General features: G+C 46.2%; 1 protein-coding gene across 4 annotated transcripts in view; it reads left to right on the forward strand.

The window, feature by feature from the left end:
* Positions 1–597: 597 nt before the first annotated feature.
* LOC147463924 (uncharacterized) overlaps positions 598–25,751 on the forward strand; it is a 260,902-nt gene continuing 235,748 nt past the window's right edge. For 2 of the 4 annotated variants that reach the window (XR_015185506.1, XR_015185507.1), the window contains exons 1-4: positions 11,035–11,242; positions 11,322–11,443; positions 11,690–11,828; positions 12,095–12,183. Coding sequence is in view for 2 of the 4 variants with exons in the window: in XM_086491978.1 (XP_086348104.1) it covers positions 598–780; positions 856–978; positions 1,155–1,277; positions 1,369–1,483; positions 10,291–10,355; positions 10,939–11,166; positions 11,322–11,443; positions 11,690–11,828; positions 12,095–12,183 (1,187 nt within the window). In the remaining 2 variants the exon portion in view is untranslated. Of the gene's footprint in view, positions 781–855; positions 979–1,154; positions 1,278–1,368; positions 1,484–10,290; positions 10,356–10,938; positions 11,243–11,321; positions 11,444–11,689; positions 11,829–12,094; positions 12,184–25,751 lie in introns of those variants that run through there. The other 2 variants (XM_086491978.1, XM_086491966.1) reach the window with 2 other exon arrangements.

Consider the following 25,751-nt stretch of genomic DNA (forward strand, 5'->3'; position numbering starts at 1 on the left):
TGCAGCATAATTGATGTGATGGATGCTGATGGACGGATGCTTTCGTTCAGACAGGCTGCTCATATCTTTGGGCTTGGGATGCATCATAGGCGCATGTGGGACAACATAAAAAATCTGGTTGATTCCATATCTCCTGTTCCACCGCTGGTTGTAGAAAACCAAATTTGTGATTGGCACTATGATGGTTCTTCGGCCTCTTTGATTTCTGCAAAGAAAGTGTATGGTCATTTGCAATCGTTTTCTTGGATGTACGAACACTGTAATAAGGTATGGAATATGAACAAGAGTGATATTTGGTGGTGGAGTAAGGTCATGAAAGTGTGGCATGCGAAATTGCCTCTGAAGGAGAGACTGTTTATGTGGAGATGCATACTTGGGATTCTCCCGATTGGCAAATTTCTATGTTCTAGGAGATTGGCCTCTTCACGATGTGTTAGATGTGGTGCAACAGTTGAGACCATTCCGCATTTATTGTGGTCTTGTTCTCATACACTGCAGTTTGTGGATTGCATCTCTACTGCTCATCACACGCGGGGGTGTCAACATCAGAAGAATTGTCAATTCTATTGCACTGATAGACATGGTGGAATGCTGCTTATGAATGTGCAAGTACAGTTGTTTACTCCATATTCTTCCCCACTCATTCTTTGGTATGAAATACAGAAACCAGGTGGCGATGTGAAAGAAATGATAACTCGACCACATTTACACATAGATGGACAGAATCAGTCCAGATCCTGCATCATTGAGCAACACAACTTAACAGATCAAGCTTACCAGGTCAGATAAAATTTAGCAAATTTTGAACCAGCCAGACTTTAATTTTGGAAATTAAGCTTCATGCCTGTGTTTCAGCTCGTCTCTTCTGTGCCAGAAGAAGAACCTTTGTTTCAACCCTTTCCTCAAGAAGTTATCTTTTCTGGTTATGACCCTTTCAGAAAGTACACTGCAGTGCTTCAGCTTCGAAATAATGATAAGGTATCTTCATTTTGCTTCAACTGCCTCCTTTTAGAGTTTAGTTCTCTCTATCTTTTGTCCCTGTTTATTGAGTACATGGTAACCATTGCAAGAGTACACACCCCCCCCCTCTCCCTTTCCCTAGTTTCTTCCCAACTATGCCCAACTATGTCAATTACTGTTGGCATGACTCGCAGGCAATGCGAAGAGTGCAAGTTCTCACTGTGGATCCTGAGACAATCACAGTACACCAGCCTTATGATCAAGGGAATGAGATGTTTGTTGGCATGGGCACCAATAAAGTGGCCTGTGGCATGAAGGTAGGAAATTTTATCAGATGGTCAGCTATGAAAGTTGTTTCTTCATGCAACGGGAGTAAAAAATGCTTATTACCAATTTTACCTTGCATAGGTTACCTACATTGTAACATTCTGTCCAGAGTCAGATGAAGATTACCAGTCTGAGCTTGTTGTGGTGACAGATCGTGAAAAGTTCATTGTGCCAGTCAAGTGCTTTGGGAGAAAACGTAACTGACCGCCTTTTCATTCATGGAATGTTTACTTGTGCAATGTCCTCATCTATGCTCATCTTGTTTCTTGAGAGCCTACATACTTACATCCAATTAGGGCCTTCCATTTTCTGTGTCAATATAAAGGATCACACTGATAGCCAAGATAGGACTTCTATAGATTATTTCTATTTCAGGTTTGGGTTCATTTTGTTTTGACATGCATTAGCCTTTCCTTCTTCATAATGACTTTTTACAAGGGTGTGTAACAAGAAGAAGAAACATGGCCCATGAGGAAAATATAAACAGAACAGCCCATGGCTTCACAAGCCACGAGGAACACACAGAAACAGAAACATTAAGGGAAACTTGTACGAAAAAGCGGGCTGTGCGGACAATGATGCATAAGGCTGTGCTTGCGCCATGATGTATAGACCGGTGCAAAAAACCTGCTGAAGTTTCAATCGATGTGGACAACACATATAGCATTTAATGCTTGCCTACTGTGATGTTTCATTGCTGCAATAGAATTAGGCACACCGCACACAAATCTTCTGAAAATAGGAGAAGAGGCATTTTGCTGAAATGATTGTAGTAGCCATCTTGGGATTAGTGTGTGGTCAACAATTGCATGGAAGGTCTTGACATGATCTCTTTCAGGGTTGCGCTGTACCACCTGTATGAACTAGGGACCATTGTACTTGTAACCTATAAGATGAATTTTAAAATGTCAAAAATACCCAAGAAGTTTTCTTTCATCTGGCCTTTTAATGTCTTCATATTTGTCATTGTTTTACACATTGCAGTATTTTTAGTTATTTATGTATTCATATACTTAAAATTTTGATGAAATACTATCATAATTTTTCATGGTTTCTTCCTCCCTCCGAAACAGATCCTTCCATTAGTCTAAGAATACTGCCCAAAGGGCTACATCAAAATGTGGGGAGACTCTCCCAATGAAAAGACAAGATATGTACATTGAAGGTTAAATCACGAGATGGGAGGAGGGAACAACCATACTGGTGGCCAGTAATGCCATCTAGGCACGCCATGGACCATGGTGAAGAAGGGCCTTGGGTGCCAAAGTTGTAGGAAGGCCTTGCGGCGCTCCCGCATGTGGTCAGAGCTGCCATAAAGTCTCTCAAACTGACCTCCGAGTGTATGGATTAGCTCCAACTAGATATCACGAATAGTCTCTGCCGAACGGACAGGTCAAGCCTCGAAAATGCAAAAGCAGCGGGCCTGCCAGATGAACCAAGTGTCAGGCAGCAGATGAGCTCCCAACACCACTCTCTATCATAGAAACACTCCTGGGGGATGAGCTCTGTGGCAGGCTGGAATGTAGGCCAGCCCTCCTGAATCATTATCATCTTGCTGATGGAAGCCATCTCAAAACGAAGCGCTGGACCCGTGAATGTAGACCAAGCTGCAGCACCCCAAGTGTACTGGCTGGCTGTAGAAAGTGCTGGCATCAACCCAAAGCCAAACGTGCTGTGCCATGGGGCAGTCCCATAGACAATGACGCTGAGACTCCACTAGGTGGTCATAGGCTGCACATGCTGTCGAGAAACCGGTCTGTACCAACCAATTCCCACTTGCAGTAGCTCTATGCGCAACTAGCCACTGAAACACGGTGACTATTCTTGGCTGTTTTCTGTCCCACAAGCGCTCCCAAAACCCTGACAAGAACTCTGCTGTGAGAACCTCCTCTTGTCAGTGAAGTGCTGCAACAGGGCGAGCCTCTCTCCGTGCTGCAAGTATGTGAGGCCCCAAACGATTTGTGTACTGGAAGAAAGGGGTCCCTGGGGATCCCACCAAAAAAACTCTCTTGGGTCCCACTGCACTCGTACCAAAGGACGGAGCTCCCAAGCCCAAAGCCACCAGTTGACTTAAGATTTGCCGGGTTAGGATCTATAGAAACTTTCTTCAGTAGACATTGGCTCTATGTACTTATGCACTAGACTCAACCATTCTAGCACTCCTACAAGGACATTAGCCACTGATCAATCATATTTCTGTCAAGGGTCTCAGATACAAATCGTGATCATTGTAACCATTTAACAATCACATCCAAACCACACTGATCTTTTTATGGATGTCCTTGATTTACTAAATCGGGTTACTATCAGATTCATATCTTTTCATTTCACATTTCAATCAAGCAAACCATGCCCATGACCATCCCCTCTCAAGACAATACATCCACATAGCATGCAATTCATAAATGACACACCGAGTTCACATTGGACATCGAGGAATATCACAAGATTCTCTCCTCAGAGACGTGCGAGGGCAGACGCCTTCCAAAAGGTAAAAATGTGGTCGAGGATGTTGCGCTCCTTGACAAAACCTGCCTGAGTCTCTTGTACAATGCTCTCGAGTAGTGGTTGGATTCTCAAACTCAGAGCCTTTGCTAAGATTTTGTAGGCTGAGTTGAAAATAGTGATGGGACTCCACTGCCGAATCTTGTCCAAGGAGCTCTGTATCTTGTCCAAAGATACAGAGCCCTCACTCATGTTGTCAAGAATCTCTCCAGTGTACAGAATGTGCTGGTAAGCGCTACAAAGATCACAACCAAGCAACTCCCAGTACTCCAGGAAGAAGCTGGGATTCAAATCATCCTCCCTTGGGCAGCTTCCCCGGGGAAGTGCCCTAAGAGCCCCATGAAGCTCCTCCAACTGGACAGGCATCTCTAGCCTTTGACGCGTCTCCTCAATGACTAGGCAAGACATTTGTGCCCAAACCTTCTCTCTGCATGCATCTCGACGCTTTGATTGTGGCTCAACTGGAAGCAACTCACGGTAAAAGTCATTATTAATTGCATGCATATCCTTGGGCTCTATAGCAATTGACCCATCGGGCGTCCTCAACTAACAAACACTAGTGTGCGCATGGCTAGGACCCACAATCTCAAAGAACTCACTAGTGACTCCGTCTCCTACATGGGTCCACTGAGATGCTTGACGATGAAAGGCAAACTCATGGCGCCACTGCTCAATGGTGATCAGCTCCTGCCGAGCCTGCTGCATCTACTCCTCCAATCAGGGATTACTAGGGTGGCACTCTTGCATCTGCTACAGGGAAGCAATGCCTTGTCGGAGGCGCTTCTCCTCCTCCTTGGTTGCAGCCAAGCAAGGTACAGACTCCTGGCGGAAGAAACGACTAAGATCCGCAAGATGAGTGGCCACTCTAATAGCAGGGGTACCCTGCATGCCCAAACCCTCTGTCCAAAGCGCCGCCACCTCCTCTCTGAGCTCTGTATCTAGTAGAATCCTCTCTGAGATGCGCATCATGGCACTCCCGCTCCGTTGTCTATCTGCTAGAGTAAGAATCACTGCGCATGATCGGAAAAAGTAGTCCTTGCCAAAATGTATACACAGATGTGGTCATTGGCGTAGAAGCGATCTATCTGAGATAGATTCACACACCCTACTCTGCGGTCAGATTGGGAGAAAGAGAGGCTATCTGAGGGCCGTACAAAGCCTGCATGCTGCTAAACATAGACACTCCCAAGCTGCCAGCTCAGTCCCGTGCACAATAGCATGACTGCCTCCAATCCTATCCCAGGGGTCCTCCAACATGTTGAAGTCCCCCCAACACACCACTACTCTGCATGAGGAAAGGACTCCACAATGTGTGACCAAAACTCAGCCCGTGCACTCGTATGGTTGGGCGCATAAATGTTTACAAAGCCCATGAGGTTATGATGAACCTGCATAGTAACCCATTGGGCCCTACCTGGCACAATGATACCTCCGCCTACAATGGCCTGCTGCCATGAGTTCGCAATAGTCATAGATACACCTCCTTGGATGCCTACAGGCACAAAAGAAGTTGACCAAAAGGTCTCATAGCAGCCACGCAGAATTTGACCACAACGCCGAATACGGCTCTCACAAAGATGATGCTCTTGAAGCATAAGTATATCTATCATACTACCCATAAGGCATCGCTAAAGCTCCTGACACAAGCGACCCCTCTGGCGTTGAAACTAGGGTCCACCTAAACCCTGTACATTCCACGAGACAATCGTCATTGGATTAGTGAGAAAAGACCGATGCTGTTGCAGTAGCCATCCTTGCAATCTTTGAGGCCAGCTTGAATGGGGAGTAATCCGCATCCGAGCGACCCCAAGATAGGCGTGTCTGAAGTGCCTATACAACCAAGGCCCAAGAAGAGTGTGCAGTCCTTAGAGCTACATCCTCTGTCCAGGAATCCTCATGTACAAATACATAGCAAGGAGCACTGTGAGTGTTTGCAAAGGAGTATACCGCAGTGTGTCTACATCTATCTGAATCGGGTGGTGTCACACTGAGCTTGGCTAGTGGCCAAAGTGTTTGAAAATCAAGTCTGTCACTTCGAGGTCCCCTATGTGGTGCGAAACTCTAGAGCCTGGACTTGGAGCCAATCTAGGACAGTATGCAGAGTCCACTCTGTGTGATCTTTGCCACACAGCGGGAAGGAGAAGCCAACTGCTTTGTCTAAAGCCTAGGTCCTCTTGCACTCAAAAAGATAACGTGTACTCTAAAACAGGCTGCCTCTAGATTGGGAGATGGATTGGTGAGGAATTGGGTAAACCAATAGTCGAAGAAGTCACACTGTTGATGAATGTCAAAACTAGTCAGCCCGCCAGGGATCGACGCAAAAGGAGAGGCGTGCACCAAGAGTAGTGTCCTCAGGCAGGGTGTCCCTCCTGAGTCAAGAGAATGCCGAGCTACGGAAGAGAGTCTAGTCCCCTGTGCTCGAGGGGGAGTGCGAGAAGGGTCAGGAGAAGAAGCTGAGGCCTCAGTGGGGGGAGTGGGGAGGGGGCAAAGGAGGTGGGGGCGGAGCAGAGGAGTTGATAGGCGGGGGGGGGGGGGGGGGGGGGGGAGGCGGAGGGTGAGAGACAGGCAACGGCGAGGTTGAGGCAGATTGGGTCTTCTGGGGGTTATCCTACTATAAAGGGTCAAAGCGGTTCCTAGTAGGAACCCATTGCTGCTGGACTACCGTAAGTCGGCCACCAAGCTCTGAAGAGATACCCGCCTGTGTGCCTTGGGTTCTTGTCTGCTGTGATTGATCAGCCTTGGGAGGCTGAGTGTGCGGTGCGGATCGAGATCTCCTGCGGGGATAGACCTTTGCTAGATGGCCCATCTGTCTGCAAATGAAGCACGGGTTTGGGTGTCCCAAATACTCCACATTTTGGTGGAGCCAACGGCCACTCAACGCAGGTAGAACAACTATTTTTGGGAGAATATTGGTGTCTCGAACCAAGACGTGTATTGTAGGTATACCTGCAGCCTTGGCAGTGACTGAAGCTGCAGTGTGCGGAGTCTCCAAGACTCCCCCAATGTCAAAATGAATCCTGGGAAGAAGCGGGAGGTACTCTCCTTAGGCCAGGAAAGCACACCGAAATGGGAAGGTCTGCTTCCTCGGTAAGAACATCTGAAGCTGGGTCCAATCCATGGCGCCACTATGGAAAGTGAGCCCTGACTGCTTGGAATGGCCAGCGAGCTCATTGGGCCTGAAGGCGCTCCACCTCTGCTGCCAGGCTCGCTTGCTTCAATGGCGACAGAGAGAGTCGGATGGTGGGCTAACTGGGTCGGGCAAGGGTACTTCATATGAGTCCCTTTGTGGCGAAGCACTAGCCTCTATTTGTGGCCGCTACTGTGAAGGGGGGCGAACTACTGCTGAAGCACTGGGCGAGAAGCGAGCCCGAGAAGGGCCCAGTGAGGGGAGGAGAAATGAGGCCAAGCGAGGGATGGGAGAAAAAAAGGGGGGGGAGGGGGGGAGGTTGTTGGAATTAGGGTTGTAGGAAAACACGCACAGCTTGGAGAAGACGAAGGAAGCTCAAGGCACACAAGAGAGAGTGTGTTACTTAGTGTGCGATGGAAAGATAGATAGCCCTAGAATGATGGGCATTTATACAATGCACGGGGGAAAAAACCTCCTATTGAGGGAAGAAAAAGCCCCGGCGGTCCTAAGTGCACACATCACTACCACATGTATATGGCAACAAATCCCCTCTAGAGTGATGCGGTGAACGAGAGTTGGTACATGAGTAAAGGGAAGTGCCATGCCCTGAGAACATGATCAGTCCACAAAGGGGAGTAAGCCCAAAGCTTTGCGGAAAGCTTCGAACTTCTCAGGACACAATGCCTTTGTGGAAAGATCTGCAAGGTTGTCTTGTGTTGGCACATAAGCCAAGCCGATCTCATCTGCTGAGAGCCTCTCCCTGGCATAGTGGTAATGCACCTCAATGTGCTTTGTGCGAGCATGAAAAATTGGGTTTCTTGCAATTGCCAATTTGCTCTGACTGTTAGTGTAGATAGTGTTGGCAGTGTCGTGTCCAACACCCAAATCAGCTATAAGGCGTCTGAGCCATACACACTCAACCATAGCTATGAAGACTGCCATGCTTCATATGGAGTAATAGACTGCAAAGCTTTCGTAGGACACCTGTTTAGTACATAAGTGGCACACATGATGGCCTCAAGCCAAAACGAATGCGTCAAAGCTTTACTTTTGACCATACATCGTGCCATTTCCGTAAGTGACCCGTTTTTCCTCTAACACCATTTTGCTGAGGCATATAAGGCAATGTACATTGGTGTTTTATCCCACAACTAGCTAGAAATGCATTAAATTCATGAGACATATACTCTCCCCCTTGATCGGAACGGAGGGTGTCCATAGTACATTTCGAGACATTTTCAGCCATAGCCAGAAATTGTTTGAAGCACATAAAAACTTTGGACTTCGCTTTAAGCAGATACACCCATGCATGCTTGGAGTAATCATCTATGAAAGTCACGAAGTAAAGGTAATTGCCCAAGGACTCAGTTTGCATGGGCCCACAAACATCACTATGCTGCAACCTGCATGTGGCCCTAACCGAACCATCCTTTGGAAACTTAGAACGAAATACAGCCTTCACAAACATGTTAGACAGGTGCTTCAAGAGGCGGCAAAGAAGCAACCATATTAGATTTTTGCAAACGCAGCAAACTAGCAAAATTCAGATAACCAAAACATGCATGCCAAAGTTTGGCATCTGAAATAGCCTTTGAATCCACAACTGCATTTCCAAAATTCTGCCCACTTGTTATACAAAGTGAGCTTATACAGCCCAAGGCATAAAATGCCAGACGCAACAATTTCATCACCAAAACTAAGATCATGTACTATATATCTGTCATCCACAAATTTGACTACAAGACCAAGTCTAGCAAGTGCAGATACAGACAAAAGATTCTTCTTGATCCCAGCTATATAAAGTGCATCAACAAGTGTGAAAGAACTGCCATTTGCAGCAGTAAGCACAATCTTTCCAACTCCCTGAACTGGATAAGAGGCATTGTTGGCAGGCAGAAATGAGCTCGAATTAGAAATCTGAGCAGAGTGAGCTCTTTGAGCACACCCGAAATTTTTGTCGACCTGCGAACGCTCGCCAAAGCTCACTGAAATCGGAGAAAGTGAGCAAGCGTGTGCTGGAGTTGCTGGCAACTAAGCCCGGGAGGACGCAACCTGGTCTGATACCAATTGTTGGAATTAGGGTTTCAGAAAAACACACAGAGCTTGGAGAATACGAAGGAAGCTCAAGGCACACAACAGAGAGTGTTTTACTTAGTGTGCAATGGAAAGATAGATAGCCCTAGAATGATGGGCGTATATACAATGCACGGGGGAAAAAACCTCCTGGTGAGGGAAAAAATGCCCCGGGGGTCCTAAGTGTGTTCACACACATCACTACCGCATGTATATGGTAACAGAGGTGGGGGAAGGTTAGCGATGGCGAGGGAGGGAGGATGCAGCAGCAGCGAGCGAGCTCTCCTCCCTTTTTGATTAATTGAACACCCTTTTTCATGGTTTCTTGTAACAGAACTGAATACGAACTGTAACAGATTTGAATAAGAATTGACCCTTGGCATTTGAAACCAACACTGAAGAGGAATGGGAACCTTTCATAAGAGCGTTTACAATTGTTCTATGCGACCAGGTACTCTATCTGTTTGGTAGCTGGCATTGAGGCCTCAAAATTTTGTGGCACTTTGGCCCCCAAAAGCAACTTAAAAGCTTGTCATTGTCATTAAAAAGTATGCTATTTGACTCTCAGCCCCAGAGGATTCTTAGTGTAAAAATTCAGCCACCCAATTTTCGTACCATGTCATCAGTATCCTTACACTGCCCGTGTTTTGCGGTGCAAATTCTGGTACAATCTGCATTGACTTGGGGGTCAGATGTGGGTTTGTTGCTCTGGCTCTACATTTGCTGCTACCGTGTCAGCAGCAAGTTGTTACGGAAAGAAATTAGTAGGGAAGAGATTACACTTACCAATGAGCATGACAAAGGCCTCACTAAAGCTTGTTGCAATGTGCTATTACAGCCACCAAATAATGACCACCTGAAACTCTTTTTTGGTGTTTCACCCATACGTTCTGGCTGTTCCTTGCAACTCTGGATGATGGTGGAGATGCCATAGGTGTGGTCATTGCTGTGGGCGTTCTACTTTGCATGGCAATGGCTTCTATCTAGTGTGACTGCTATAGGGTTTGGTTTGCAACTGCATGGATGGCATTTGGTCACACAACAAGGAACTTTTTAGACTAGAGTTGCATTACACCCCTTTAGACTTCTTTCACCACAGTGAGAACAGGGCTCTAGAACATTTATGAACGTGATTGGTAATTAGAGTGCAGAGCTTCTTTGCTATTTTTGCCATGGACAAAATCGACCTTGGCCTACCAAATGGGACAAAAAATAAGCTGAATTCAAGAAATTAACACATTCATACTACTATATAATATGCTCTTTGACACTAGTAATTTCTTGTGTGTCTGTTGTAGCTGTCCTAAGCGTACCAGATGAAGTAGTGTTTCCACCAACACCTGTGAAATGCCTCAGTAAAAAGGTATTAATCCTTATCTAATTATTACTTTTCTTTTCAGATGGCGCCTTTAGGTTCTGTCAAACATATGCCATCACATGTTACTATCATTTTCAATACCTGATCATAGTAGAGAATCATGAAAAAGAAAGCTTTTACAGACAATGGTCATATGTATTCTAGAGCTCTTCATTGCGCATGAAAAGGTTGCCATCGATTACTTTGCCTCATCAGGGTCAAAGTTCGCGACAGTAGGAGACATACACTCCCCATACAGATGCCTAGCTGAGTGGACTACATACTGGGATCCAAAGAACTGACCATAGTTTGGTTCCTTGGAGAATACATCTATGCTTCATAACCTTTGTCTTATCTTTGTAATTCTCACACCATTAAACAGAAAGCCTGTTGCATTTATCTTTCATGCTAAAAAGAAAAAAAAGCATGTTGCATGATCTTACTCCCTGCTAGCTGATGCTTTTGGGCTGCTTGGCACTTTGTATCTTAAGGGCTTATAAATAGTTGTGATCCTTAGAGGAAAAAGAACAGAATGGATGATACCTACGTATTCTTATGTTGTAAAAATCGCTTGCATTGATTTTGGCAGAATTTCATTATACAAAATGTGGGAACCAAGAATTGTACTTTCAACATAACAGCTTCAGGAGCATTCTCAGTCAGGCCAACGGATGGGTATATAGATAAGGGATGCTTTACTGTGTGTGAATTAACTTTTGAACCAGTTGAAGCAAGAAGCCATGAAGAAGACCTCAAGATCTTTTACACACAATGCAACCAGTGCATTATCTCAAAAGTCCTTGGTGCAGGTTGTGAGGTAGGAGATTTTTATCTGCTGTATCCATGCTTTTTGAGAGCGGACAATTTAATTGCACCTGATGTAAAGCTGCGAGGTAAGAGAGCATGCATCTTGCTCTTTTTATGCCAAAAGAAGCAAATAAAATGGTCTTCACTGTACTGTTTTCATGGCAGCTCAATATAGGATTATCAATGGGCCTGGCATCAATGCCAGTAACCTTTATTGGCAAAAGTATCTCGGCGAATGTTCAACTAATAAATGAATCATCATCTGTTGTGCAATTTGTGTGGCCAGAGTAAGCTTCTTGTAGACAGTTACAGCCCACTTCTTTAGCAATCTTTCTTGAGCCATTGCATTGATGTGGTTATGTTCTTTGCACGGGAGTACTGTAACTTTTATAAAAAATTTTCCCTGCACAAAAGGTGCATTTACAATTAAACAAAAGGATACTTTTCTTGCTTATACTCGTAGTTATCTGTGTAATCTGATATGTCTATTTCATTTTGAAATCATGAAGAGTCTTAATCTATACTTGGTACAGGTTTCATGACAAGTGCAAGAAGAAGGAAATAAAAGACGCAACTTTCAATTTTGTTGCCTCAAAAGATTACTACCAGAGGGAATTGCAGATTGCAGGCGGAGACAGTTTTGAAGAAGCCTCCTCAAAAGTTATGCTTGAGGTGGTGGTTTTGATAGCTCTATTCATTTATCTTCTTATCCCTCTCTTTCTTGTATAATTCAGCATGATGTAAATCAGTTTAGATTATGCTTGTTGATGTATGATTATGTAATCTTCAAACTTAAAACTTGATAGCTCTATCACGCAGCTCAATGTAGGTCATAGGCTGTCTGTTGCCTTATGAGAAAGGCTGCAATTTGTGAAGTTGTGGACATTGCCTTGATGTGCAAGGTTAACTTGTTTTGAGTACAATTCTTGTTTGTTCAGGCATTCTCACTCACACCATCAAAAGGAGAACTATGGCCAGGAACAATACTAGATATAACAGTTACGTTTTCTCCACCAAAAGCCTTAAGGTAATTCAGCTCTGGAACTATATTATTTTCAATAGACACCAACTTTTAGGAAGTATGCATTAGGTGTCATTTTTGGATGCTTTTCTGTTCACGAAACATTGTGTTTAAGAGCACAAAACACCCCTTGACAGATTTTATGATGTACTATATTAGTACAAACATATCTAACTTGCTTCTTCCAGCAAAGAAATTGCTAGATTTTAGGTTATGTCAGGAGAATTTTTTTCCAGAAATAACCTAAGAGTTGATTGGTCGAAGTATCAACTAGGAAACTCGGTTTTCCTTGTTTACTGATGGAGCTTCACCAAGCTGAGGGGGAGTTTGTAGCAGGCTACAAGTATCCTCGAGTGTTTTATCCATTGGGTCTCTGCTTTCAGTCTTTCAGAGTCCGTTTTGATTGGTACATTCAAATGAGAGTAGACCTAGTGGACACCGATCGCTGATTACCGCTCATTGGAGTCATGATCAGGGGAGGATCATCACGTGATATATCTACTCAGTTCTTTTGACTTGAGGAGTAATCTCATGTGCTCATGTCAGTCTAGTCTGGTCATAATCCAGAGCATATGCACTGCATGATTGCAAAGTGCCCTTGAGCCTCGACACCGCATCATATTTATGTGGTTAGCCTTTGGTCTGGAGCTGGGTAGTGTGCTGCCAGTCCGCTGTTGTAGAGTAAAGAAGCTCCACTCTTTCTTGAAACCTCTGCAATATGGTGCCACATGCAAACTTCAAAGTGATCTCTGAGCCTTGACACCCCATTGTATTTATGTCATTCCGACTCATTAGCCCTTGGTCTGGAGCTGAGTAGTGTGCTGCCAGTCCAGTTAGCTCTTGTATCTGATACACAGTGATACACTCTCATCTTAGATTATATGGTACTGTGCCATGTTTTTTTAATTTGTTGTCATTGTAGTCTATTGTATTTTAATTCCCCAACATGGGCTTGCTACTTGTTTCCATCCCACATAAAACTCCCTTTGTCCTCTTGGATGTATGGCTTCTTGCTAATTGTGATGCATACCTGGACAGTTGGCTGCCGTTGACAGAGGAACACACATTGCAAGAATGTGCAAGGCCTAGCCACCCAAAATGGGTGCAGCAATGTAAGAAGGCTATAAATAATCATAGAAATCCTCAAGGTGCTGAAAGTGAAATGTCTCCCAAATGGACAATCACAAATAGACTGAAGGATCGGAGTATGAAAGTATTAGGTCAAAATGGAAAGACTCGACGTAAAAGCTGTTAAAGATTCAAGATAGTTGCGAGTACAAATCGCCCAAACTGCCAAGAACCACACCCAAGCCAGAATATTGTCATACTTTGCTACTGCTGGGCTCAATGTGCAAAAATTGAGAAAACTTGGCCAAAGTGGTGGCGAGGGGAATGATAGTGGCCTTGTAAGATCACGAAGAAGCCTTCGAGCATGAGAGAAACACCATAGCATGTGAGGAATGGTCTCAATGTGTTGGCAGACCTGAAATTCTTAAGTTACAGGGTTGATCATTTCCAAAACTTGAAAATGCCCATAGTAATACATATATCACACACTTAAGCGTTAGAAAGATGCATTCCCTTCCCTTTACCAAACAAACTATTCTTGGATGGGCTCACACATTCAAATCGATTTTTAAACCAGCCCTTCAGGCCATCTTTCTGCTGTAGCTCACTCATTTGCATCAACAAAGGCATTTATTGTTGTACACACTTCCTTTCAAAAAGGTGGTAACCTTACGCACTTTTGATGGCTCAATGACATTTCTACTTACATAGTCTGTATTAAACTGTTGTATGAAAGTCAAAGCCTTCAACCTATCTTGCATTCTATTGACAATCTCAAATTTCGCTCGATTATTGCATTCTCATAATCCTTAGGCTTCGGTAAAGGTGTTAAATTTGGTCGCGCGAACTTCAGCCCCTGCATGTGCTGCCTCTGCGCTCTCTCAGCCCTGTACGAATTCCAGCACCTGAGCGCCCTAAAACCTGCATGACCTGCCCGTACAGCGAGTTCTGAGCACGCTTTGTGCAGCAGTTAGCACTCAGCTCGGAAGCCTCCTCCTGCGCAGGCTAACCTCTGTCAACTCGCGTACTGTTCTAGGGTGTGTACGTGTGGGTGTGTGAAGCTCTGTAATCTTGAAGAGTTTGTAGGTGTGGATGAGTGTGTGTGCGTGCGTGTGGGTGTGGGTGTCTATGTGTGCATAATGGCTATATGTTCCATCGCATTCATACAGATCCACTACCTTTCTTCAAGATTTCCCTTCGGCAGTCTTTGTGGTTTGCCTTGGAAGTTGGTGATATCACGTCAGAGATGCATCAGCTTTCTTATGAATGCTTTTAGATATTTTACACAGCCGAACACTCCTGTGTTCCTTTCCTTGTACATCTTTTTGGTGGGTTTTCCTCTCTTTGAGGTTTCCCACAGTTAGTTAAATCAAATTGATTTACAAAAAAGTCTATGTGTGCGAGCGTGGGGGATTTGGGCATGTGGTAAATCCTTTGGCCACTCGTTTGTCGCTCAACTATGTTCTGCACAACATCTACCCTGTGCAGGCCCTTCACAGCGCGCGGGTGGTTGAAGTTTGATTTGGCATGCATGCAGTCCTCCTATTGTTTTGTGTGAGAGAGAGAGGTGTGAGTGTTTCTGTACAGCTAGTCTCATGTGTGTCTGTCTGTGTCAAGAGAAGTCAACTATAAAAAACCCCAAAAAAAAGTGTGTGTGTGTGTGTGTGACCTTCACATGGATTCGACTGATCAATGTATATACAAGCGTCGGATAGCCATGGAATCTTCGAATACGGATGCTTTAAGCCTTATCAAAGAATGTTCGCATGAGAACTTTGAGGATGCACGTTGGTGCAGCCAAAGTTGGTCTAAGCTAGGAAATGGTCTGTGCCAGGCAGAGGCGGCAGGCAAGTGCAGTGCAGAAGGTTAGGGCAAGTGCCAAGGACCTGGGTAGCCGAAGGGTACCAGAAGAGTATGTCTAAAGCGGCTTTTTAGGCCAAAAGCGCCACGAGATGGTCCAGATAAGATGGCAGATGAAGGTGTCCGAAGTGCTCTATAAGTGTCCTGAAATGTAGTGTTCAGTGTGCTCTAGAAGCCGGTCCAGACAGCTCGTCAAACAGGGTCCCGATGTGCAAGATACTCAAGTTTAAAGGTAGAGTGTGTAGTAGATTTCCGATGGGCAGGGCAGTTGGGGACAGGTGGCCCGGGCTGATGTCAGTATATACATGTGTAGTGCGCGAGTTGCGGAGCATGCATGTCTTCTCGGATTGCGAATCGGAGCTCTGGTTAGCAAGTATGGTCAGTAGAAATTTTCTCAGGGGCCGGGTCTGAGCCCATTTGACCGCATTGGGAAATGCGCCATCTTGTGTTTTCATGAGCTCGCCAAGTGTTTGGTGCGTAATATGCAGTGTATGATGCTAGCAGGAAGTGACGGCACGTGTATCAGAGTCCGGAGCGGTGAGATACTGAAGTCGGAAGATGAGGTGCCCTTACCCGGATTGGGTTGCAGGTAATTTGGTCAATTTTTATGACCTCGGTTCGAGGTCTTCCTAGCCTAGGGGTGAGATGAGAACTATGCGGCTTGGAGCTGGAGATTTGAGGTCTCAATGGTCCTTGACTGCTTGGGAGTCAGATCACCAGGTGATGTTTGGTAGGCACTGCAAGTTGGGGGAAACGAGTTTCTGTTTAAAGGAATTTTTTACTTTTTCAAAGGCCTTAAAAGGCTGGAGCTTTAAGCTGCTACCACGTGGCAGAAGGAAAAATCCCACATGGGGAGCCACATGTTGCGGTCGAGGGGTATTTGATCCAAGGCATGCCTACCCATTGGGCATATGAGGCGTGGGCGGAAGCTCCCTTGAGCTTGGCGATGGTTGCCGCCCAGTGGGCGCTGTGGGAAGCGTCACGCGGCGCCGCAAGTTGGAGACGGCGCGGGTTTGGGGTGGCGCGGTGGCGCGCGTCCGCTTGAGAAAGGAGGCCGGTGGCCAATGATGATAACATGGTTGACCCGGTTAAGGGTGGCATCCTGCGGCCCTTGGGCCCCCTCTTTTGAAAGAAGACCCCCCCCCCCCCATTAGCGATGTTGCTAATGGTAGGGTAAGGGGCACTTCCTGCAGAAGTGAAGAGAGGCTCGAAGGCAACTGAGAAATTTGGTGGCAAGGGGATGTCCTGCAGACAAGGAGCATAGAGGAAAGAAGAAAGAGGTGGCGAGGAGCCCATTTCAAGGGCCGTCCGGGCAAAGCAAAGGCCAAGCCAAAGCAAGGGCAAATGGGCAGGTAAGAGCCGGGGCCAAAAGGGAGCAAAGGAGGAGAGAGAAAAGAAGAGAGAGGTGACAGAGGAGTCGAATAGAGAGAGGGAAAGAGTCAAAGTTAAGCCAATAGAGCAGTACAAGGCTGAGCCCACAAAGGGGTAAAAAATGAAAGATAAAAAGAAAAAATGAGAAAAAGCCAAGGCGCAATAGCGACATCGCTAATGCCCCCCCCCCCCCCCCCCCCCCCCCCTCCCAAAGAGCAAAAGAGAGAAGAAGAGAGCAGATAGAAGAAGGCAGTGCCCCCTTCCAAAAAATACCAAATTAGGGTACCAGATGGACCAATGAGAAGGTAATTTCCCAAATTAAAGACCCCCCCCCTATAAAAGTCAAAATTGGATCAAATTAGGGGTTTTTTTCTAGCTTTTTGGGTGCCGTTCGAAGCCTGCAAAGAGGAGCTCTGTGACAGAGGAGTGTGCCTGTCAAAGCCCTTTGTATTTTCTTGTAAAAATGGCCATGGTGATGACAGTGTGAGCCTATGTACATGCTTTTTGAAATGCAATCAAGCCACTGTTGCCCCTTCTTGTTGTAGTTTCCCCTTCCCCCCTTGTCTTTCTCCTGCTCTGGTGTTTCCCCTCGTTGCTGGCTGTGTGGAAGTGTGTTCCCCCTGGACCGACGGTGTCTTATGTGAGAGTGAGATTGGGCGGCTGTGAGCGTGTGTAAGGGTGGAGACAGGCTGTGGCAGTAGGTGTGCGTCGTGTGGTGGATTTGTGGAGTGTGTGAGCAGTGGAAATTGGGCAGGCGGTGGTCTGCTAGTGTGAAGTGTGTTTTTGAAGGTGTTTTCCGAGAGGATAGGGGTGCTGTGGATACTCTGAGCTATAGAGAGGTCCTTGTGTTTGTGCCGGGCGTGTTTCCCCATTCTCCCTCTCCATCTTCTAGTGCCCCTACTGAGGAGTGTGCTGATGCTCCTAGTTGAAGTCGAAGCAGTGATTTTTGTGATGCCAAAGGTGCGTCCTTTGAAGAGCAGGTGCTGCTAGTGATGGCTTGGGTAGGATTTTCCGTTCTCACTGGGGTTGAAGATGCGGAAACCTGGCTTCAAGACTACGGGTTGTTCGTGTTGGAAAGCGGTTTATCGAGAGAAGATGGTGCGGTACAAGTGTTCCCGCTCCTGGTTCGTGGTAAAGCGAGGGTATGGTTCAATAGCCTTGGTGAAGAAGAAAAAGCAGACTGCGAAGCCTTGGAGGCGGCTTTTCGAAGCAGATTTGTTGCGGATGCGCAGCTAGATGGGGTAAAGCGGAAGCTAGACAGTTTGAAGCAAAGGTTGGAGGGTGATTTTCAAGGGTTCGAGTGGGAATTCGAAGCCCTATGGGTAAAGTTAATCAAGGTAACTGCTGTAGAAAATGCCAGTGTTTTGAAATTGTGTAAATTCGTGGATTGCCTGTATGAAGAAGTGCGAGACAAAGTGGAGGTAGATCACCCGATGTCATATGAGGAGGCGGTAGCTCTAGCGAGAGGGAGAACCAAAAAGATTTTGAAGAAGCGCAAGGCTAGGAGTTTGCCAAATGCAGTGATGCCAAAGCAGTGTAATGCGGTGGTAGTGGAGCTGCAGGTGGTGCAAAGAGAAGTGCAAGTGCGAGAAGAACCAAGAGTTCTTTGGCTACAAAGAGATAGGGTGGTTCCTATGCCGAAGGTGCCGGCGGCTAGAGCAGTTCCAATTGTAGAGGAAGTCCAAATGATTCCAGAGTTGGCAAAGTATTGGTGCCAAGTTCGAGTGTAGCTGCTGAAGCTTCATTGAAGTGCGGTAAAGAGCAAGGAGTGCGGTTTGCAGACGAGGTTGAAGCGGTGAAGCTAGAGGAGGTTCCCGAGCTTGAAACCGAAGAGGAGGTTGAATCGAGTGATAGTAGTTCTATGGATACAGACACGAGTTGGGAGACTGAGTCGTCCCAATCCAGGTATGATGAGTTTGACCTCTTACATGTGAGTAGAGAGGCAGTAAATGTGTGCGAGGAACAGCAGGGAGTGCAAGCCGAAATGCTTAATGAAGACCAAGTGGAGCGATCTAGCCTTACATGTGGAGAAGAGCAGGTAAAGCTGGTGTGGAGTGCCATGCTAATGGCCATGTTGATGAAGGTAGATATGGAATATGCCATGGTGGTGCAACAGGTGCAAAATTTTGCCAAAAAGGTTAGAGCAATTGTGCCTATGGAAGAGGACGAGGAGGATGCGATGGAGAACGAGTTTCTCTCTTCCTTGGCAGAGATTGAGGATACAGTAGTAGAAAAACAGGTAATTATAGCGGACAAGCAGGTAGTGCTTATCGACCTTGAAGGGCCAATTGACGAGGAGGAGCTCAACGATGCTGGAATTGAGTTCATGGCAGTTGAGAAGGGCAGAGCGGAGTCAAAGTTAGAGGTACTTCCTATGCAATCAGTGCCCTCTATGGTAGGTGGTGCGGACTCCAAGGCAGTGTCTAAGCTTTCTAAGGAGGTCTGTGAGTGGTGGTTGAAAGGAATGTTGATAAAAGCAGCTGTACAGTGTGCTGTTGAGCAAGGTACAGGATCTACTAGACGAGGATCTAGCCTTACATGGTTGGGAGATTGAGTTAGGTATGTTAGGTCTATTTGGTACGAGTGATGGTACAAGCAGGTCTTTGGATGGTGAGCACGAGGGTGCTCTATTCGGTGTTCTCGAAGATGTTTGGTTGCGAGTGGGCAGTTTGCCAATAAGTGCTTGGAGTGGTAGAAGCATGATGATGGCAGTTTGGCTGTGCAGTTGGATATGTGCCTTGATGTTGCACTATGCAAGGTTGTTGCACGTGGATGAAAGGGACCAATGCAAGGTGTTCGACCCAGGCGGTTGATGACAGGTAAAGCAGGGGGTTGAGCAACCCGTATAAACAAAGACGGCGGGTAGCAGATGATAGTTTTGTACATGTGCTAGGGGTTTTATGGTGTACAGACAGTTTGTTTTTGGTGTGCAGTGTTTTAGTGCAGTAAGCCTATGTGTGGTTAAACATAAATGTTCAACGAGAGGGTGGACAATGATGGTGCAGCCAAAGTTGGTTTAAGCTAGGCAATGGTCTGTGCCAAGTAGAGGCGGCAGGCAAGTGCAATGCAGAAGGCTAGGGCAAGCGCCACGGACCTCGGCAGACGAAGGGTAACGGAAGAGTATGTCTAAAGCGGCTTTTTAGGCCAAAAGCGCCACGAGACGGTCCAGATAAGATGGCAGATGAAGGTGTCCGAAGTGCTCTATCAGTGTTCTGAAATGTAGTGTTCAGTGTGCTCTAGAAGCCGATCCAGACGGCTCATCAAACGGGGCCCCGATGTGCAAGATACTGAAGTTTAAAGGTAGAGTGTGTAGTAGATTTCCGATGGGCAGGGCAGTTGGGGACAGGTGGCCCGGGCTGATGTCAGTATATACATGTGTAGTGCGGGAGTTGCGGAGCATGCATGTCTTCTCGGATTGCGAATCTGAGCTCTGGTTAGCAAGATATGGTCAATAGAAATTTTCTCAGGGGCCGGGTCTGAGCCCATTTGACCGCATTGGGAAATGCGCCATCTGGTGTTTTCATGAGCTCGCCAAGTGTTTGGTGCGTAATATGCAGTGTATGATGCTAGCAGGAAGTGACGGCACGTGTATCAGAGTCGGGAGCGGTGAGATACTGAAGTCGGAAGATGAGGTGCCCTTACCCAGATTGGGTTGCAGGTAATTTGGTCAATTTTTATGACCTCGGTTCGAGGTCTTCCTAGCCTAGGGGTGAGATGAGAACTATGCGGCTTGGAGCTGGAGATCTAAGGTCTCAATTGGCCTTGACTGCTTGGGAGTCAGATCACCAGGTGATGTTTGGCAGGCACTGCAATTTGGGGGAAACCACTTTTTGTTGAAAGGAATTTTTAACTTTTTCAAAGGCCTTAAAAGGCTGGAGCTTTACGCTGCTGCCACGTGGCAGAAGGAAAAATCCCACATGGGGAGCCACATGTCGCAGTCGAGGGGTATTTGACCCAAGGCATGCCTACCCATTAGGCATATGAGGCATGGGGGGAAGCTCCCTTGAGCTTGGCGATGGTTGCCGCCTAGTGGGCGTTGTGGGAAGCGTTGCGCGGCGTTGCAAGGCGGAGACAGCGCGGGTTTTGGCCGGTTGGGGTGGCGTGGTGACGCGCGCCCTCTTGAGAAAGGAGGCCGGTGGCCAGTGATGATAACGTGGCAGACCCGGGTAAGGGTGGCATCCGGCGGCCCTTGGGACCTCTCTTTTGAAAGAAGAACCCCCCCCCCATTAGCGATGTTGCTAATGGTAGGGTAAGGGGCGCTTCCCGCAGAAGTGAAGAGAGGCTCGAAGGCAAGTGAGAAATTTGGTGGCAAGGGGAATGTCCTGCGGACAAGGAGCATAGAGGAAAGAAGAAAGAGTTGGCGAGGAGCCCATTTCAAGGGCCGTCTGGGCAGAGCAAAGGCCAAGCCAAAGCAAGGGCAAATGGGCAGGTAAGAGCCGGGGCCAAAAGGGAGCAAAGGAGGAGAGAGAAAAAAAAAGAGAGGTGACAGAGGAGTCGGATAAAGAGAGGGAAAGAGTCAAAGTCAAGCCAATAGAGCAGTACAAGGCTGAGCCCACAAAGGGGTAAAAAATGAAAGATAAAAAGAAAAAATGAGAAAAAGCTAAGGGGCAATAGCGACATCGCTAATGCCCTCCCCCCCCCAAGAGCAAAAGAGAGAAGAAGAGAGCAGATAGAACAAGGCGGTGCCCGCTTCCAAAAAATACCAAATTAGGGTATCAGATGGTCCAATGAGAGGGTAATTTCCCAAATTGAAGACCCCCCCCTATAAAAGTCAAAATTGGATCAAATTAGGGGGTTTTTTCTGGCTTTTTGGGTGCCGTTTGAAGCCTGCAAAGAGGAGCTCTCTAACAAAGGAGTGTGCCTGTCAAAGCCCTTTGTATTTTCTTGTAAAAATGGCCATGGTGATGGCAGTGTGAGCCTATGTACATGCTTTTTGAAATGCAATCAAGCCACTGTTGCCCCTTATTGCTGTAGTTTCCCCTTCCCCCCTTGTCTTTCTCCTGCTTTGGTGTTTCCCCTCGGTGCCGGCTATGTGGAAGTGTGTCCCCCCCGGACCGACGGTGTCTTATGTGAGAGTGAGATTGAGCGGCTGTGAGCGTGTGTAAGGGTGGAGACAGGCTGTGGTGGCAGTAGATGTGCATCGTGTGGTGGATTTGTGGAGTGTGTGAGCAGTGGAAATTGGGATGCGGTGGTCTGCTAGTGTGAAGTGTGTTTTTGAAGGTGTTTTCCGAGAGGATAGGGGTGCTGTGGAGCCGGGCATGTTCCCCCATTCCCCCTCTCCAACGTCAATCCTGGGAAGGATCCGCTTCGGTCATGGAAGTGCGCATCCCTATACTGGAGCTTATGGATCCTGTTGCTCAATATGCTCTTAACGCAGTGATTCTTTTTTTCCCGGGTAGAATGCCTGTGGCTCAGGATGTAGGGAAATGGGTTGATTTCCTACTCAAACGGCAAGCAGTCCGAGGGTTTTACTTTGGTACGCGAGGGTTCTATGAAGTCTTGCTGGCCGACATGGATGCTCGGGATGCTCTGCTTGAAATGTCTCCTCTTTTTTTCAATACCCAGATGACTCATGTATTGCCTTGGGCTCTCACCAAGGACTATCAGAGTCTCATTCGTCACAAGTGTCTCGTCTGGGTTGAGGTGGTCGACTTTCCTCGCACTTGGCGTCACTTTCTTCCTTTGTTGGCTGCTCAACTGGGCAAAGTCATTTGCCCTCCTAAACTGGACGCAAACACTAAACCGTTTTTGTATTTTGTGGGACAGAGATATCCCCACACCAGCAGGTATTTGGATTGATTCTGGGGATGCAGTGATTGAAAAGCGTCCGTTTAAGCTTAAATGGGGAAAGTTTGCAAATTCTTACTTCCACTGTGGCAAATTTGGTCATATACAGTTCGAATGTTCGGAACCAAATCCGCAACCACCTCCTTCGGTTGTCCCTATTACTCAACCTCGCTCACCTCTGAAATCTTCTAAGGTTCAAACCAAAGGTGCTTCAACCTCCTCCCCGACAACTAGGGCGAATAAAGGCAAAGGGAAACAATTACAATTGTCTGCACTTTCTGCTTCTCCAAATATTAAAGACAAGCGAAAAGAACAGGTTTCGATCTCTCAAACTTGGTTGGTGCCCAAGAAACCCGCTAAAGCTGCTATAGCCCGTATTCCGGCCTCTTCTTGTAATTATGTGCCCCCTTTGAAGAATGTTGTTCAGAAAAAATTCCCTTGTAATGACAACACTTCTTTGGATGAAGCTTGGGACAAGGTGGTTCATTTTTACAAGGAAGTTGTTATAGGAGAAGCCTCTTCATCGCAAGGTGCCTTTATTTTTAATCATTTGGATCAGGGTCTTGACCCACCTCCTCAGGTACCTATAGCTGGGGAGGATGTGTCGATGGGCATTGGTACTTGAGTTTTCTCCCCTTTTTCCTGTTTCCTGGCCCACTGTATATACCATATAGAATGCATAGTTCTTTGAATTGCATCTCCTATAATGTGCGTGGGTTATGCAATCACGACAAGTGGCGGCTTACCTGACACTATGTATATACATGTAAAGGGGACATTGTGGTTCTTCAAGAGCATAACCAACATCAATTTGCAGGACAAATTTCTTACTTTGTGGGCTACTGGATAGCTTATGCAAGATGAACTGGCTATTCTGGAGTGCTTATACTTGCCAGACATGAACTCTTCCTGACCTTGGTTTTCAATGACCCGACTGGGAGATGGATGGTCATCCAATGTATTGTTAATGGGGAAGTTTTCGAATTTGGAGGATTATATGCATACACAGCTTCTGCAGATAGGGCACGGTTGTGGAGTGCTATCTCCTCTTACTGTTGGCGTTCCAATGCCTTTCTCTGCATGGATTTAAATAATGCACCAAACCTTGCGGATAATACTACAGGCCATTCTCACATGCTTCATATGGAACGGCAATCATGGGACCAATTTATGTCGACTTGTAATGGGCTTGATTTGTGGTCCTTTTTGCATGCGACTTATCTAGGATTCACTTTTCAGCATAATGCTCAATCTATGTATCGCGCTTGACTGGATCGCTTGTATCTTTTTCACATGCAACAGTATGATGACTTTGTATGTGAGATGAGGATTGATTATGCTATGTGTCTCTCGGATCATTTTCCCGTATGCTTGAAACTTAGTTTTGGCTCTTTTGATGTCAATGACCGCCTACCCAAGAAGAGTCTTTTGCATATCAATAATGCTCATCTCGAGCATGAACCTTTGCGCTATGATTGTGGATGTTATTCAGCCTTTGATCTCCCAAATGTATGTTGATATGGACATAGCTTGGTTCCGCTTTGTTATGAGTGTTCAATGTGTTATCTAGGATTATGGAAGGGAATATTTTTCATGATTAAGGGAACAAGTTAATCATGCAAAGGATGCTTGTAGCAGATTAATGCACTTGGCTAATCATTCTTCTCTTACTACCACTCAAATGACTGAGTTGCTTTCTGCTGGCATTATGTTACGGCACAATGATGAGAGAAAATTGGCCAAATGGCAGACTCGAGCTCGTCAAGAGGCTTTTGCAGATAAAGAATGTGCTTCTAAACAATTCTTCCAACATTTGCATCACTCTAGGTAGTCTCAAGCTATATGGAGGGTTAAATTACCATTAGGGGAGTGGACCTCCACTTCCGAGAGCTGGCACTAGCCCTACACTCTCATTATGGCAAGATTTTTGAGGCCCCCTTCTTCTCCGACAAGAGAAGCTCGCCAAGCGCATCACATGTTTCTATCGCATGTTGCTCCCATTCTTTCGATGCGGCAGGCTCAAGACTTGGAAGCTGTTTTCATTGAGTCAGAATTATATGCCATCTTGCTTGATTTGGGTCGATAGAGAGCTCCTAGTTGGGATGGTCTCGGTGTGGATTTTTTCTTGTCTTTCTGGGACTATTTTAAGCTGCCTCTGTTGTTCATGATACCAAGAATTTCCCTCCTCTTGGAAAGAAGGGTTGCTCAAGCTGATACCTAAGCATGCATTGTGTGAAGAATTCTCTCATTGGCGACCTATTACACTCATGCGTGTGGTATATAAATTAATGGCAAAAATGCTTGTTAACCGACTCAAGTGTTTTTTGCATGAAGGCTTGCATCAATCTCAATACGGCTTCATTCCATGACGTCAAATTACTGATAACCTCGCAAATGTCATCATTGGAATGGAATATGCAAAATATAATCGACAGGATGTTTCGGTCATGTAGGTTGACATTGAAAAGGCATTTGAGACTGTTCTTTGGGATTATATTGCGGATACGATGTAACACTTGGGCTTTGGGCCTAGGCTATCCCGTGTCGTGCTTTTCTTGTATGCACACAACACTTCTGCAGGCTTGCTGGATGGATCTCTCACAGAATCTTGGCCTTTGGGAAGGTCGGTAAGGCAGGGCTGCCCTCTGAGTGCTTTGCTTTATGCGATTGCTACTCATCCCTTGTTTATGTATTTGGATTCCTTGACTTCCATTGGTAGGCTACATGGCCTGACTTTACCTTCTGGACGACAGTTTGCTGGTCAGGCTTATGCGGATGACTCTTTGTTCATGCCTCGCAATAACTATGACAATGTACAACAAATTATGCATGCTTTTCACTTGTTTGGATTGGCAGGAGGTCTCAAAGTTAACTTTTGCAAATGCAAGCTACTGCCTCTGAAAGAGTGTGACTGGCATAAGATATTGTGGCCTAGGGAGATTGTTCCTCCACATGTTCTGGCTCACCATTTGGGTTATCCGTTGGGTTGGAATGTATCGGCTATGCAGAAACTAGATTGGGTGCTCCAACGTCTGCATTCCAAGTTGAATTATTGGAAACTGTCCACATGGCCATTCATGTGCGTCTCAGGATTGTCCAATGCATCCTTGCGGCTTATGTGCAGTTTTACTTGCCTTTGTTATCCTGGCCTCGGTTGCGTTTGCAGTCCCTCATGTCCAATATTTCAGAGCATTTTTGGCAGACCTCCTCTAGCAAGAAGGGTCTTCGGCTTCTATCTATGGTTAAGCTGTGTTCTCCCAAGCGGCTTGGAGGGTTAAGTATTTTGGACTTGCGACGTCATCTTCTGCCTCATAAAGCTATGCTGTTGCCAGTTTTGGTGGAGCAGCAGCAACCCTGGGCTCTCATGGTCACACATTTGTGTACGCACATTGTCACCCCATCTTTTGGTCATTGGAAACCGACTTATTGGGATGTTGTTTTTGGGAAGCTTGAAGAACACATTCCTGGATGTCCCTTTACTTCTTCTC

The sequence above is a fragment of the Adiantum capillus-veneris genome, chromosome 2 (assembly GCF_014529385.1).
Source record: "Adiantum capillus-veneris isolate H3 chromosome 2, ASM1452938v2, whole genome shotgun sequence".
Classification (NCBI taxonomy): Eukaryota; Viridiplantae; Streptophyta; class Polypodiopsida; order Polypodiales; family Pteridaceae; genus Adiantum; species Adiantum capillus-veneris.